General features: G+C 37.3%; 1 protein-coding gene across 1 annotated transcript in view; it reads right to left on the bottom strand.

Annotated features, from left to right (window-relative positions):
- LOC125437805 (pleckstrin homology domain interacting protein) overlaps positions 1-15,310 on the bottom strand; it is a 93,232-nt gene that overhangs the window by 28,429 nt on the left and 49,493 nt on the right. Inside the window, exons 12-21 of the mRNA XM_048505808.1 lie at positions 13,634-13,787; positions 12,446-12,580; positions 8,304-8,432; positions 5,999-6,224; positions 4,632-4,757; positions 3,822-4,005; positions 3,109-3,232; positions 1,945-2,085; positions 877-953; positions 138-369 (exon numbers count right to left, since the gene is read on the bottom strand). Of these exons, the coding sequence (XP_048361765.1) occupies positions 138-369; positions 877-953; positions 1,945-2,085; positions 3,109-3,232; positions 3,822-4,005; positions 4,632-4,757; positions 5,999-6,224; positions 8,304-8,432; positions 12,446-12,580; positions 13,634-13,787 (1,528 nt within the window). The remainder of the gene's footprint in view (positions 1-137; positions 370-876; positions 954-1,944; positions 2,086-3,108; positions 3,233-3,821; positions 4,006-4,631; positions 4,758-5,998; positions 6,225-8,303; positions 8,433-12,445; positions 12,581-13,633; positions 13,788-15,310) is intronic.

Below are 15,310 nucleotides of genomic sequence, written 5' to 3'. Positions count from 1 at the left end.
GAATCCCACCACTGCCCCGATCAACATACAAATATTTATGATAAATAAACTCAACAAATGCTTTGAAACAAATGGAAATAAATTAAAACAACCTAATCTCTTTAAAAATGGCTGGTGTTTTATAACCAATATACAACCTTTTGTTTTCTTTCTTTGGGTTTCCTTTTCTTTGGTGATGTTGGACCATCTTTATCTTCAATACCTTTTTTCCTTTCCTTTCTGATTTGCTTTTGCCTCTGTTTTTCAGGCCCCTCTTCATCTTCTGAACTGCTCTCTACTTTCTTGGTCTTAATTTTAGGAATTTTCTTTGGTGGTTGTAGATTAATTCCAGCATCTGCTGTCCAGTCAGAATAATCGCTAGAGTAGTCACTAGGAGAATGAAGAATAAAACAGTAAATTTAACATCAGTTTAACAACCATCATAGTAAATAACTTTCCACTCTGAAATGAAAAATCCTAAGAAAATGTAAGTGACCTCCCTCTGGTTGGCCCTTCCAGTAGCTCTTCTGATTTATGAAGAGTTTTAAAGGCAAGCACAACATCCAGAATTGGACCCAGAAACTAAGTAGCAGCTACCAAAGGAATCTCAGAATAAGCTGCACTACCAGTCAGCATTACCTGTATCTTATTTGGGGTGTTTCTGCAAACCTGGGGGGACTCCTCTGGGTGTGCTGAAAAATCTACCACCCCCATTCTTTCCTAATTGTACTGTATGGAAATTAGATATATGATTATTAAGAAGCTCTCAGCACTTGAGGTTCCCTCAGCACTTCCTTCCACGGGGTTCCCTTAATTCTTACATATTCACACTTTATTTATAGGTACAGGTTTTTCTCTATCAGAAAGATCAGCACATCTTTATATTTCTTCCCTTACCTAGAACTTCCATCACTGTGCCATACTTTCCCCTCATCTTCAGAAGTTCCACCACTGGCAACAGCTACTTCTCCTTCCTAAGAGTAAGTTATTTGTTTGTAGTTAATTTTTTTTATTCTTACTGTTTATGATTGACATCTTCTTACGTTATAAATAACATACTAGGACTTCATGTTAACTCATGTTCTTATATATGTTTCTGCCACACTAACAATTCATTTACCTATCTCAAAATGAAGATACTTTAAAAAAAACTGGCATGAATATTTACTGCAAAAACATGTTTCTAACGCCACTAGAGTTTTGTTTCATAGTGCTCTTACCCACTTTAAAAAACAGTGATCCAAAGAAATTTAATACTGATAACTTTTCAGTGCCCATTTAGCTAAAAATAAACTCTGGGATGTGGGTATTTTAATAACCATACAACCTTTAGCCTGTTAATCCTAATCCACAATAAAAGCAAAATACAAACCCCTGCTGAAGAAAGCAAGATAGTCAAGTATTCCGTCATACACAATTAAACAGACTTCAAGCAAAACACTCTATAAAAAGACACCACCACCACCACCCGCCCCGGCAAATCATTATTTTCATTATATACTTTCAAGGCATTTGCAAACGGCAGATCTACTAGTGCCTTTGTGCAGTGAGTGGCCCTCTAGATACAGATAAATTGCTCTGAACCAAGAAATAGCCAACTAGCTGTACAGGTGAACACAAAGTTCTATATTCTCAAAACGTCAAAACAAGCTTTGTGATAATTACTTGGCAAGCAATTTCACAATTTACACAGGACAACAATTCCTCTTGCTGCTACCCCTCAAGTTCTAAAACTCAGATTCTTGATGCCACCCAATGAAAACTTTTAAAAAATGTAAATCATTCATGGATATTAGCATATCCTTCTGTATATTCAGTAACTTTACTATTCTCTTTACACGAAAGCTTGAACTAGCATTGAATAAAAAAATGTCAGTTTTAGTATGTACAGCCTAACCACCTTTTGTATAACTGACATCACAAATCTGATGAACATCACCCACAATATAAAGCTCCACATCTTACTTCTGAGGAAATACTTCCATTTTCCAGATCTTCATTTGGCCTAGAAGTTTCTTCCAATGCGTATCTAGTATGGTAGTTATGCTGATTGGCTTGCTGCTTTTTCGAATCGGCAATATCTAATACATGATCACTGGAATGGTTCTACAAAGACAAGAGACAGCTGTTAAGAAAATATAAGAAACCACAAATTGCAAATTCAGTTTGAATTAACAGGCAGGTTGCATGTTTTATAATACAGAAAAATAGGTTCAAGCAACTGCAATGTTTTCTACTCTGCTAAGTATACATGCCTTGCAGCAAAATACCAATAAAGCAGAATCCTGTTATCTGAACGCTCATTTAGAATTCACCAGATGCTGCTCACACAAACAAGATTCACTATAAAAACTTACATAAATACTGAATTATGCAAGGATGATAATTTGAGGTCTGTAGCCTGGAGTATAATGACATACAAATGATTGTGCTTTCACTAGAAAAGCAGGTTATCTAAATAAATAGTTGACCTGAATACTAGACAGACAGACAGACAGACAGACAGACAGACAGACAGACAGACAGACAGACAGACAGACAGACAGACAGACAGACAGAGAGAGAGAGAGTGAGAGTGCATGTGCGCACATGCTCGCTCGCTCTCTCTCTTCCTGGGCATCCTATTGATGTCCACTGAGTACTAGGAAGGAAGCAATATGGGACAACATGACAGTATGGCAGTAATGCAAACAACTTGCATTAGGTAGTAACAGCCTGCAAAACCTTCACTTTGCAATTGAGCCATTTTGTATACAATGCAAACCGTTTCAGAAATTATAGAAGATGGAAAAATCTATGATTAATTTTCAACAACAGCATTCTTAACTATACATTCAAAACAAGTTGGAAGATCACTCAGTAGCTGTAATAATACACTAAAATAATGTAAGCACTGGTCTCCCTTTCCTATCCACCCACATAGCACAAATCTTAACAGTACAAAAAGTCATCAAATTAGCAAGGAACTATTTTCTTCTATTAAAGCAGCTCAAAACAAAACATACATACATACACACACACACACACATATATATAAAATAATTATTATTAAAGAGGTACCAAATCAAAGACAATACACTTGCACACACATATGACACCATGCACAAAGGGTAATACCTCAGTATTTACCTTAGGTAAAGAAGGTATTTTGTTCTCTCTAGGAACATGACTTGTAACATGTTTTCTTTTCTCTTCCGACTTGTAAGTCTTTATTTCTTCTTCCCCTTTTGCCGTTCGCCATTCCTCTTGCTTACTATTGGAAAAGAATGGATGGACATTAAAGGTATTTTACAGTATATTTCTAGGCAAATTTTAAAAGTCCATAATGATTCATGCAGGAAGGGACCATACTTTAACATAACCTTGACTAAGTGCAAGGTGTCCAGAACTTTGGATAAAGACGTATACATTTTTGAATAAAATGTTTAATGATGAGATTTCAAAGAAGTTATTTCAACACAAAAGCGGGGTACCAGACAACCCTCTAAGTGTTACGATAGCACACTAAATTTTTTAATTTACCTAGAAAAGTAAAAGCACAAAATGAAAAATGTATGTAAGTATTTACTCTTACTCCAAATGCAAATAACCACATAACGTGCATTTGAAAACTTTAACCTGGTTAAGTTGCCAAAACTGCACACTCCAGTATGTGAGCTCACATCCTGAATGTGAGCTCCCAAAGGCACCTGGTGGGCCACTGCGAGTAGCAGAGAGCTGGACTAGATGGACTCTGGTCTGATCCAGCTGGCTTGTTCTTATGTGGTTTCACAAGATGTAGTCTGTGCAATGCAACTCAGCAATTTGACTTTATAATTTTATACCAAGAAGCTTGAATTTACCTGGCTACTCCTGGTGACAATTCTGGCACAACAACCCTTCGGCTCCATGCTACTAAGTCTCGTTCAGTAGCCATTTCACTTCTTGGAGCATTGCTATGCATCTGTCGAACACCCTCAATCTGTCCACTCCGCCTCAATCCCACATTTGGTGGTGAATGTACCTCTGAGGTAGCATTTACGGAGCCTAAGAAAACAAAAATCAGCCAACAGCCTTAAATAAAAAATGTCACAAACTGTACAGAGAAAATAAGATGACACCTGCAGAAACTAGAAATGAGAATGCTGAACTATTTTATGCAAGCTTTATAATACTCAGAGAATACATTTTTAAACTAAGACTGCAACTTCCGATCTTCTGGCTGGGATAAAAAGACTCAGAACTCCACTCCTATTTGCGTCTCACGAAGGGAGCTTTGATTCTGAAAGCTGATACCCTGAAAATCTTGTTGGTCTCTAAGGTGCTACTGGACTTGAATCAAAGCAGAGACCCAGTATCACATCTTTTCAGCCAGGACAATCTTGTAACATCTCTTCTCCCTTCCCACAGTCCATTTCATCTCAAATCTCTAGTAAACTCTGTTTTACTTATACCATAAAAGAGTTCTGCTTTGCAACTTGGGGAATATATCCTACACTGGTAAGAGGTACCCATTTCTTTTCACTATCACAGAAATAAACGATTTCAATAATTTCATTAATAAAAAAGATCTCAGACAGCATTTAACAGGATAAATCCAGTAAATGTGACAGATCAATGCTCTAAATTCAATATACAGGTCTGCTTATTCAGCTACATAAAATACATTTTACCCCTGCCAACTCTGTTAGTGTTGCTACTTCCAGCCTCTCCAGAACGTCTCTGATCTTGCTCTTGTTGGAGTCTTTGTATCATGCTGTCCAAAGGACTAACTTGTTGACTCAAAACTTGATTCAGTCCTATGAAATGCAGAACTTGAATTTAGTTCTTATGAAAAGCCAACTGGTTCACAAAGTCTAATTCCACATTCATATTTAACAAACAAATATTTTAAGCCTCAACATTTTCAGTGAATTGTTCTTACATTAATATTAGCAAGGAAAACCAGAAAAAAGAACAGGTCATGTAACAAAGATCAATCTTCATTATTTGCAAGTAAACACACTGCAAAAATCTTTGGAAGTTAACATCCTTCATTAACCAAATACAATGTAGAGATTATGAAAAGCTGATTCTAATCTGGAGAACCAGGTCTGATGCCCCACTCCTCCACATGAAGCCTGCTGGTTGACCTTGGTCACAATCACAAGTCTCTCAGAACTCTCTCAACCAGAGAGGGGATCTAACCAGTTTTCACCACTTCTCTAGAAGTGGTTACTAATTTTTTCTGAGTGCCGAGAAGGCAAGCCTCCCTGCCCAATAGGGACCGGAGGTGTGTGTGTGTGCGGCGGTGCCACTGTTTGAATCCCACCACCATCAGAACCTGTTATTAAAATTTTTGGATCCCACCACTGCTCTCAACCCCACCTTCACAAGGTGCCTGTTGTGGGGATAGGAAGGGATTGTGATTGTAAGTTACTTCAAGACTCCTTAGGCTCATTCCGCACATGCAGAATAAGGCACTTTCAAACTGCTTTCAGTGCTCTTTGAAGCTGTGTGGAATGGCAAAATCCACTTGCAAACAGTTGTGAAAGTGGTTTGAAAACGCATTATTTTGCGTGTGCGGAAGGGACCTTAGAGAAAAGTGGAGTGTAAAAATCAACTCTTCTTCTAGTTCAAGCATTACATACTTAACTGAATTTTACAAATCATAAGTTCTTTCAGAAAAATGACTTGACTCCTTTAAATATAAAACTGCATTTAGTGATAATAGGAGGAAACAAATTGGAAAATAGCTATTTATAGTAAAATATGATAACATATAATAGTAATGTGGCACCAGAATGAGTGCTTCATTTAAAACAAAACAGGAGAGAAAAGTAAAGCAAGGAAGAGGAAACTAAGCATGACGGTATGTCTACACTGTCACACATTATCTGACTGTATTTCCTTGGTGAGAATAGTAAGAATTTTTCCAGCTCCCCAAACCTATAAAGACCTACAGAGCAAAAGACATCATGGCATATGTTATGACTAATGGCAGAAATAAATAAACCTTAACATATACCTTGAAGTTGCATATAGTTGACTTTGTGCATACCTGAGGACGTTACTCCCATCTGAGGAATAAGCTGTTCTTCTCTACAGTTCTCACGGCCTGGGACTAATCTTTGATATCTGGATGGATGAGGATTGCCATCAACATCAACCAAAAATGGAGGCGGCATGAGATGTGGTGCCTGCTGGGTCTGTTCATCCAACACAAAGTTGTTGGCATCACGGATAAGTGGCCGATAATCGGTGTGAAAGAACATCTGATCTGCTATCTATAAACAAAGACATTTTTAAAAAAAATTAAACACAAGGCTAATCAATACATATTTCATCAAAAATCAATATCAGCCCTCAAAAAATTTCACAAAAATGGAATCTGATACCACAAAAAATATGATGCTCTTGACTATAACCAAAATCCAAGATATGTGTTAAATAGGCCTACATTAAATTATTTAAGAATAATTATCATTTCACAGTTTCTTTCAATAACAAGCTGAATGAGAACATGAATCGGATCCAGCAGTGTAATTTATATAAAGCAGACAAGTCACTTTAGTCAACTGTTTGAATGACAAACTGTCTTTCTGACATTTCCATAAATTACATATTACCAAGTATTAGCTAGCCTTCATCTGCAGAAGACACACGGCTCATCGCATGAGCCTTTCTTTCAAATATTATAATTTTACTGTGGGGATACACTGCAAACACACCCTTTTCATATCTTGCCAGGCAATCCTAACTGTAGTTCATGTAGTAACTGATCAGAAACTATTAAAAAAATCATAACACTTTAAGATAGTTCAATTACTAGCAACTACCTGCTTGTTTTCATCATCTATTTGGTAGAGAGTAATCAAATTCCCTTAATACATCTGCCTTGGGGGGGGGGGGGGGCTTATAAACTCCTGGATTTGATAAGCTTCAAATGATGAATCTTTGGAATTCTTTCCACTAACCAGAGTGCAATCTGTTGTAAGATAAGCATTTCTATAGACTCATTTCTATAAGCATTTCTACACATCATTGTTAGGGAGTATCTAACGTACTTATTACATACATAGTATTTAATTTTTTATTTTGACTACAGAGACCAGCATACACAAATAAGCACACTCATACATAGTATGATTCTCAATATCATTTATTGGAATCTTATAATTATGACATGTTATGTGATTTCCAGCAGAATCAATTCCAAGTTACCTTACTTTAAACTCAAACAGAATGTTTACTTAATATTAACAGAATTAAATTTCCTTTTTTAAACATATAACTGATGTATCAGTGTGGGGATTCTAATCCGTATTGGGGAGAATACAGAAACAAGATCCTAGTTACTCAAATAAGTGTTAGAAATGCGTTAAAGTAATCAATTAGAACAGATTTGTTTACACAGAGTTTGCAACTGTAATTATAAATATAATTTGGTAGTCAGGGATAAATACGATATTCTTCATATGAAGGCACTTCCACAGATGTCTCAGGTCCAGCACCAAGTAGATCAAAGCCAAAAACTGGGCTACACAACGCAGGGCTCCCAATAACTGAATGGGAGGTCAGCAGCAACCAAAATGGGCGTAGGAGGAAGATGACACACTGGAAAAGGATTTGGGGCAAAACTCCATAGAAGAGCAGAACCCAAATTCCAAATGCGAGCTATTAATGACCAGTATCTGGGAGTGAAGTCATAATCAAAATATGCCCTCAAATACAGTCTAGTTGTTTATCTTGTTGGGGAAGTAAGACAAAGACGAAAAGTAAGGCTGGTTCCAGCAGCTTATTACTATTTAACCTTAATGTTTCTCAGTCAAGCAAGAACAGTGTAGATCTCTCTTATTTTTCCTATTAAAAGAAGGAATCTTGGGCTAAGCCTAGCAGCAGACCATATGGAAAATCTATAAATGCAAACTGAAGGGAAAAATACTGGCTCTAGGGAAGAAGTGAAGGTGCCTTTAAAATCATTATTCAAACTGTACCAAGTCCCAGGTAAAATATGATCAATAAGTTAACAGTACAATAGCATTACTGTATGATTTTTAGCATGGTTTAAGGGTATATTTTAGAGAAGAGTTTAGCAGCACTCTCTTAAATAGTGCAAAGTATGATAGAATAGTGTAAAGTATGGCTTTAAGCTATTTCAAAAAGGATCCATGTGCTAAAAATGAGCTGTGCTGTTCATAAGCACATAGGAAAAACTAAGCTTAAACACTGAATATAAATGAAGAATGTGGATGTGGATCTGAGTTTGAAGTTGGAAGACCAGATGATTAAAGGTGACTACCAGATTCTTTTTGTACTGCAGTTAATGCAAACTAAACACATTTAAACTATTTTATGTACAATACCTTGTCATATTTACTACTGGAGCCAAAGCCAAAGATGAGAAGATGACCATGAGAGTCTGTGCATGCAAAATGCTGGCCATCAGGTGAACATTTGCAGTCAAAGACTGCTCCATGACCTTGCCCTTCAATCTGAAACACAGTAGCACATAAAATTAATATAGATTGTGAGAAAATAGGCAGATAAAGCTGTATATTTTCAAATACACAGCCATGACAAACATATTAAAAGAGTATACTGTTAGAGGAGAATCATATTCAAGATGTCATTTATTTTTATTTATGCTTACTGGCTAGCAAAGTCTGATGTGCTATTATGTAAACACATTTCCTACCTCTTGGCATTTTAAAGGGAAAAAATAATCAACATCCATTTAGAAGACATTTATTTGGTTGAAGTGAAGGGGAAAGGAACTTCATTTTTAATACACATATTTTAAAGCGCAACACTAAGCCAGAAACCAAGCAGGTGTCAAACACAATAACATTTGCTTCAACAGTAATATTAACAAGCTAAGTAAACAGTTTCTTAATTAACTAAAATAAAAAGCTGCTAAAAGCATCCTTCTTAAATAGTCCTATCAGAAAGGCCATCTAAATATTTTATTTCATTACCCTACAATCTGTTTTATATATCAAATAACTGAACAGATTTCAGCTACTAAAAAGTTGTTGCCCCTTCTTGTAAACTGTAGTGGAAATTGTACCTTTTACTCAACTTTTGAGTCTATAATGATAAGAGCTATATGGTTCCAAACTAACTGTTCATTTAATTGAACTCAGACACTGTTTTCGATTGCTTGCAACTCAGCTAAAGAACTGCAAATATTTTAAAAAGAATTTTACCTGATACTCATTTTCTGTTTTCCACTTCCATTAATCCAGAACAAATAGGTTTTTGTTATTCCCTGTAACCTGTCAATCAAGCACAGGTGACCAATCACCACTCTGAACTTCATGTCCTCTGTACTCTACTAATATTTCCAGTTGCAAAATAATTTCAGAATGGCTTCAGGGAAAATCCTTTGCTCCTAATTATAATGCTATAGCGTAGAATTACTAATGGGGGAGAGGAAGAATTATTCCACAATCTATCAACTAAGAAAGTCCCTGAAAACGGGGAAAAGAGCCCTATTGTAGATTGAGAAATAATGAATAAAAGTTTGCTTGTCAAGTTCTAGATTGTCCCAATAACTATGGTTTCCAAAATGAGGTGTGTTTAACAGTAGCCCAATTCAAAGGATATTACTTGATAGAACATTCCACTGATTTCAATGGAGCCTATTTCCAAGTGACACATTATTGAATCAGGATAAGAATGGCTATTTATCACTGCATTCTGAAAAAGCTTAAATCTATAACAATCGTAATGGAAAAGGATGGCCAAAGATTACTAAGATTCTTACCAAATAAAGTTAGCTTTGGAAAAGGCACCAACCTTCCACTGAACTAGAAAGCAATGATCCTAGTAAAAACTAGCTAATTCTGATTGCTCTATGAAATACACTACATACCAACATGTGCTCCACTGCCCTCCCATCCCCAAACAGCCAGCATCCAATTTCTATACAGGGAACAAGAGATGGCCACACCTAGAACTTCTGTGTGCGCCCTAGGGCTGTTTTAAGTCTCCTTTTCCACCACAGTCTATGCCTCATCACAATGTTTCTGGAAGATGGGTGTGAGGGGGAGGGAGCTTCTCAAGAAACATCTGATATGAGAGGTTATGGCTTGCAATAAATACCATCAGTACCCTGAAAGCCTCTTAGAATACACATTGCTTCCTTTGGATTTGGGTACAGTTCCAATGGAGCTGTAACAATAATCTTTAATCTAACTTTTGAATCATATTTTTTAAGATTAGTTGTACCTCCTGCAAAGAAAAAACAGGAACTGATACAAATTACTGCCACTTTGGTACAACACAACACTGATTTTCATTGTTTAGGCCAGTTTGCCTTTCCTGAGAATGGGGTATTAAACCAGTAACAAAATATTTCAGCAGGAATTGCAAGTGAACAGGCCCTGGCCCAGGTAGAAGCCAGCCACATCAATGAGGGGCTGGGGATCACCAACCAGTTTGCCTCTGCAGATCAGAGAGGCCGAGTAGGGATGTATGGGCAGAGACAGTCCCTATATGCCACCTCTCCAGAGACATGCACTTATAATAACTGAACAGTAGTTTGGACCATTCTAGTCCAAAAGCAAGAATATATGAAAGCTCAGATTATTCTATTGTCAGTACATTTAAAAGCCATGTATGGAACTGACTACTTTTCTTTAGCCCTACTGACAGAATTCTTCATTGTCGTATAAGAAAATACTCCATGTCTAGTTCTCCAGTCAAAAGCATTTACGGTAGATAAGTCTCTTCTACAAGAAGTGGAACCCTTTCTATCACAACACGAATCTCATTACAGGCATTCTGCTTGGCTATACAGATTTCAAAGTCACACTGTTCTAAATAGAATAAAAACCCATTATGAATTTTATTTCTTCTTCCTACCCCTAATATAGTGCTTTCTCAATGAACACTGATGTAAGGTTCAAGTGTCTGTAAAATTTCCAAAACCAACACCCTAACATTTGTACTTTAAAAGATTCTTTTCCTCAGACATGTCTCCTGAACACTAACGCTTCTTAAAGAGAACATCTTCAACTATCCTATGCACATTCAATGGGACTAACTTGTAAATGGGAACAGGACTGCAGACGTAAACTTACAGATGTGTGAAAGATGCTGAAAAGTTAAATGAGAAATACAAAAGTATAAAGTGAAAGCTATGGAGTGTGTGTCTTTTAAGATTCACGTACATTTGTACACCTGACTACTACATTTACAACATAAAAAAGAGAATACCACAAAAAGTATGGGGGGGGGGTCTCCACTAATTTACCTTCATCTATTCCTTTTGTAGTCAGGGACAATGACTGAAGAATGCAAGAGATTCACTGAAGGAGCAGGGGACAGGAATAACTTTACACACTTTAACATCTGCTTGATTCACACTTTACAAAAACCCATTTGCTCTGAATTAGTAGACAGTGAGATGTTATCCAAGTAGGAGTCTAGGCAAGAGAACTGAATGCTCTTATAAAGTTGGATTTCTTCAGATTTAAAAAAATGAACAATATCAGCAGAACCTCCTTTAGAATCAACTATTCCCAACTTATTTTGCAGTCTCTTCTTTTGAATGGCAATTTACACACATCTGCCATAAAGGAGACAGAGAGTGATGCAACTGCCCAGTTCTGCATGTTACAAGCCAAGTAGCCCTGATTCCTGCATAAATCAAGATTGTAAAATAGATACTCGACCTCCAATGTCTAACTGCTTTCAATCAATAATGAAGTGAATATATTTTCTCTTTCAAAAACTGTTAATATGTCAGACCTTGTTTATGCTGGAATATGGAGGCAGGTGAGCTAGTCAATGCTTTTTAGTAGGCTAGTAACATTTGTTGACCTGTTTATAAGACTGGAATAGAGTGAATACATTCATTTCAATATATTTTCAATGCTGATTTCCAACTCTAGCGATTCAGTAACTTTTATGATCATTTACAAATTCCTTCACTTACTTTAAACCAATTACAGTGTTACACCCAACTGTTACCAGTGCACATGAAAATGAAACAAGATATGCCCCTAAACTCACTCAGAGAACAATAAGTAATTTACAAACATATCCAGGCAGACTTTAACTAATTTTAAAGTACAAAAGTAATTGCATCTCTGAAGTATAGCTAAAGATGCAATTAAATCTCTGAGTTCTACCAGAACAGAAATCAAATATTCTATAACTGATAAACTATACATAACTGGGGGTTCTTCCCTACAAGATGGGATATATTTTAGCATTGCCGTGTTTGAGGTTTAAGGATTGTTACACATTTTTTCTACAAGGAGACTTTAATTCAAAGAAAGAACAGCTTAAAATTCCTGAATATGGCTAGTTTGAAACTGAATTTCAAGATCACCTGTTCAAGACAAATGTTAGCAAAGGTAGAATAATATAAAAACACTAGTGATGGCATGCCTATATTACGTACACAGGTACACATTTTACATAATTTTGTCCAACTGTATTTAATTACCAAAAGCAAGAAAGCTTCTATAATATGTTTAATACATATAATCTTTACCATATTGAAATAAGACCGGATTTTGACTCCCCTTGCCAAATCCCATACTATGACATTTCCGTCATGGCCGGCTGAAAACAGAACTCTGGCATCAAAAGGGTGACTCTCAAGTACAAATACCTCATCCTCGTGTCCCTACATTAAAAAAAAAGGGGGGGGGGAATATAAAAACAGAAAACAGTTAAATAATCTAGCAATATGTAAGGATTATTTTAAAACCTGAAGAATTCAGCAAAAATACTTCATGCATCTTGAAAAAAAAATAGTATTACTGTATATACTCGGGTTTAAGCCAACCCGTGTATAAGCCGAGGCACCTAATTTTACTGCCCAAACCTGGGAAAACGTATTGACTCGGGTATAAGCCGAGGGTGGGAAGCCGGGAGGCAGAGAGAGCTCCTTATTTGGGCAGTGACATCAGGGGGAGTCACTGCTCAAATAAGGAGCTCCCTCTGCCTGCCGGCTGGATTTGACAAAGCCCACTGGCAGGCAGGGGGAGCTCCTTATTTGAGCAGCGACTCCCCTGATGTCACTGCCCAAATAAGGAGCTCCCTCTGCCTGCCGACTGGTCAAACCCAGCCAGCCAGCAGGCAGAGGAGCTCCTTATTTGGGCAGTGACATCAGGGGGAATCACTGCCCAAATAAGGAGCTTCCTCTGCCTGCCGCTGGCTGGGCTTTGTCAAACCCAGCGGGCAGGCAGAGGGAGCTCCTTATTTGGGCAGTGACTCCTCCTGATGTCACTGCCCAAATAAGGAACTCCCTCTGCCTCCGGGGTTTGAGGAAGCCCAGCCAGCCAGGGTGCCTCGATGTTCCCCCTTCACCCTAGAGGAGAGCAGCAACAAGCGGCTTCCGGGGGCAGGGAGGTTGTCCCGCCCCCGCCCCCAGCCTCTTTGTAATTAATAGAAAATGGTGACTCGCATATAAGCCGAGGGGCTTTTCTCAGCCTTTAAACAGGGCTGAAAAACTCGGCTTATACGTGAGTATATACGGTAATTACTAAGCTCTGCCTTCCCTGATGAAAATAACTGGCTCTCTCAGACATTTTCCTTTGTGAAGAATCTAAGTTTCAATACTTCAAACTATCTCAACTTATGCTATATTATTTTTTCACACATACACAAATTCTCAATTAGCCTACCTGAAGACCATGAGAACTGCGAAAAAAGATAATCACCACATTTCTCTTACCATAAGGACATGAATAAGTTGACCAGTGAAGGAATTCCAAACTTTCAAAGTCATGTTATTTACTGCTGTAATAACAGAGTTGTCATGACGGTCCCATGCCACCATTGTAACTTTCAGTTTTGTGATTTTGTCTTCTACACCTTGTAGGGCTTGGCTATGATGAAGAAACCAAAAAAAATTAAAACATTTAAAAGCTCCTTTAATGAAGAAGATAATTGGTAAAAATGGTCAGAATTTCAAATGAGTATCTGACAAAATGGATGACCAACATGTCCTGAAGCAATAACATTCGCTACCACTCCCCACTTCTTGAACAGATGGATCCATTCAGATCAGTTTTACAGAAAACAACACAGTCGAGGAGAGAGCATCAGCCTGAATGAATGGGCTATTCCAGTCATCTGCTTTCAGAAGCCACTCTGGAATCTCCCAAAGGAAGGAACAATTCATTCCATTTTAGAGGCCACAATTGAAAAAATAAGTAACCGGTAAACTTATAACACTGAATTTTATAATGGCTTAAAGCACAAGAAAGGGAAATTTAAGGAAAACTGGTCATCCCATGTTCTAATTATTATTATAATTATGGCTAACTTGCTCAACTTCATCTTGTACTGGCCTTCAACAGGATTAGCCATAACGTGAACCTTACTGTGGGCAGCTCAAGTTTATCATTTATTTCTTAGCCATACAATGCTGTACAGAAATGGGATGTGAAACAGAGTTACCAAGACCTCTTGTCCAAACAATTAAGTGGTGCTTGGTGAAGGGCGAGAGTTCTACATTCATCTGGTAAAGCAGAATTTGTTATGTGCAACTGAGGTGGCTGATCTTGAGTTTAAAATTCAATTTGGGGGTGTGAAGACCAATTATTGATATGATAAAATCCTGAATTTGTCAACTCAAAATTCAGCTAGGAGACATTTTCACCCAAAATAATTTTTAAAATTGTAAATTTTGAATCCCAGCTACTCTTCTGCTACTCATAAATAAATATGTGTAGCATTGCATGAATATCTAACATGATATTCCTTTTATTTTGGGTGAGAAAGACTGGAACAAAATAAAAGTTAATGAGATCTATGAAACAGAAAATTCTAGGATTAAGACAAGACAGTTCCTTCTTCAGAGTGTCCAGTTGTAGTGACTGTACCATGTGCATTGAGCATCAAATAGTAAAGCAAATTGACTCCAAGGCGATTTTATTATTACAAAATAAATCCATGGAAGAAAAATACTGCAAAGGATGGCTAACAAGACTGGTCTTTACCAGAACAGGGTAACATGGGAATGTCTCTGGAAAACTTAGAAGAGACAGAATAAATCAGTGTAGGCTGTCTCTTTAGAAGCCTTTGGGACTGACCTGCTGGAATAACTTCAGCAAGTTAGAGATATGAACCTGAGTTGAGCCAAATTTCTTCCCTTTCTGCTATTTTGTAAAAATTTTCCAAGATGATTTATGCCTTCAAATGTTTGAGATTTCACAAGAAGCCAGAATAATCTCAGTAGCTGTATAGCCAAGTCCCTTCAAATGTCACAATTCAGCATCCAAGTAATAGTTGAGGATACAGACAGTATACTGAACCTTGCATGTCATGGATCCCCCACAGATATAGTCTTTAGTTCCTAACCAAAAGGAACAATGAACTTCATAGCTGCCTTTTTAAGCTGCTCTGA

Source organism: Sphaerodactylus townsendi, linkage group LG01 (assembly GCF_021028975.2).
Source record: "Sphaerodactylus townsendi isolate TG3544 linkage group LG01, MPM_Stown_v2.3, whole genome shotgun sequence".
NCBI lineage: Eukaryota > Metazoa > Chordata > Lepidosauria > Squamata > Sphaerodactylidae > Sphaerodactylus > Sphaerodactylus townsendi.
Note: the sequence above shows the minus strand (reverse complement) of the source record. Positions and strands in the feature narration are given on the sequence as shown.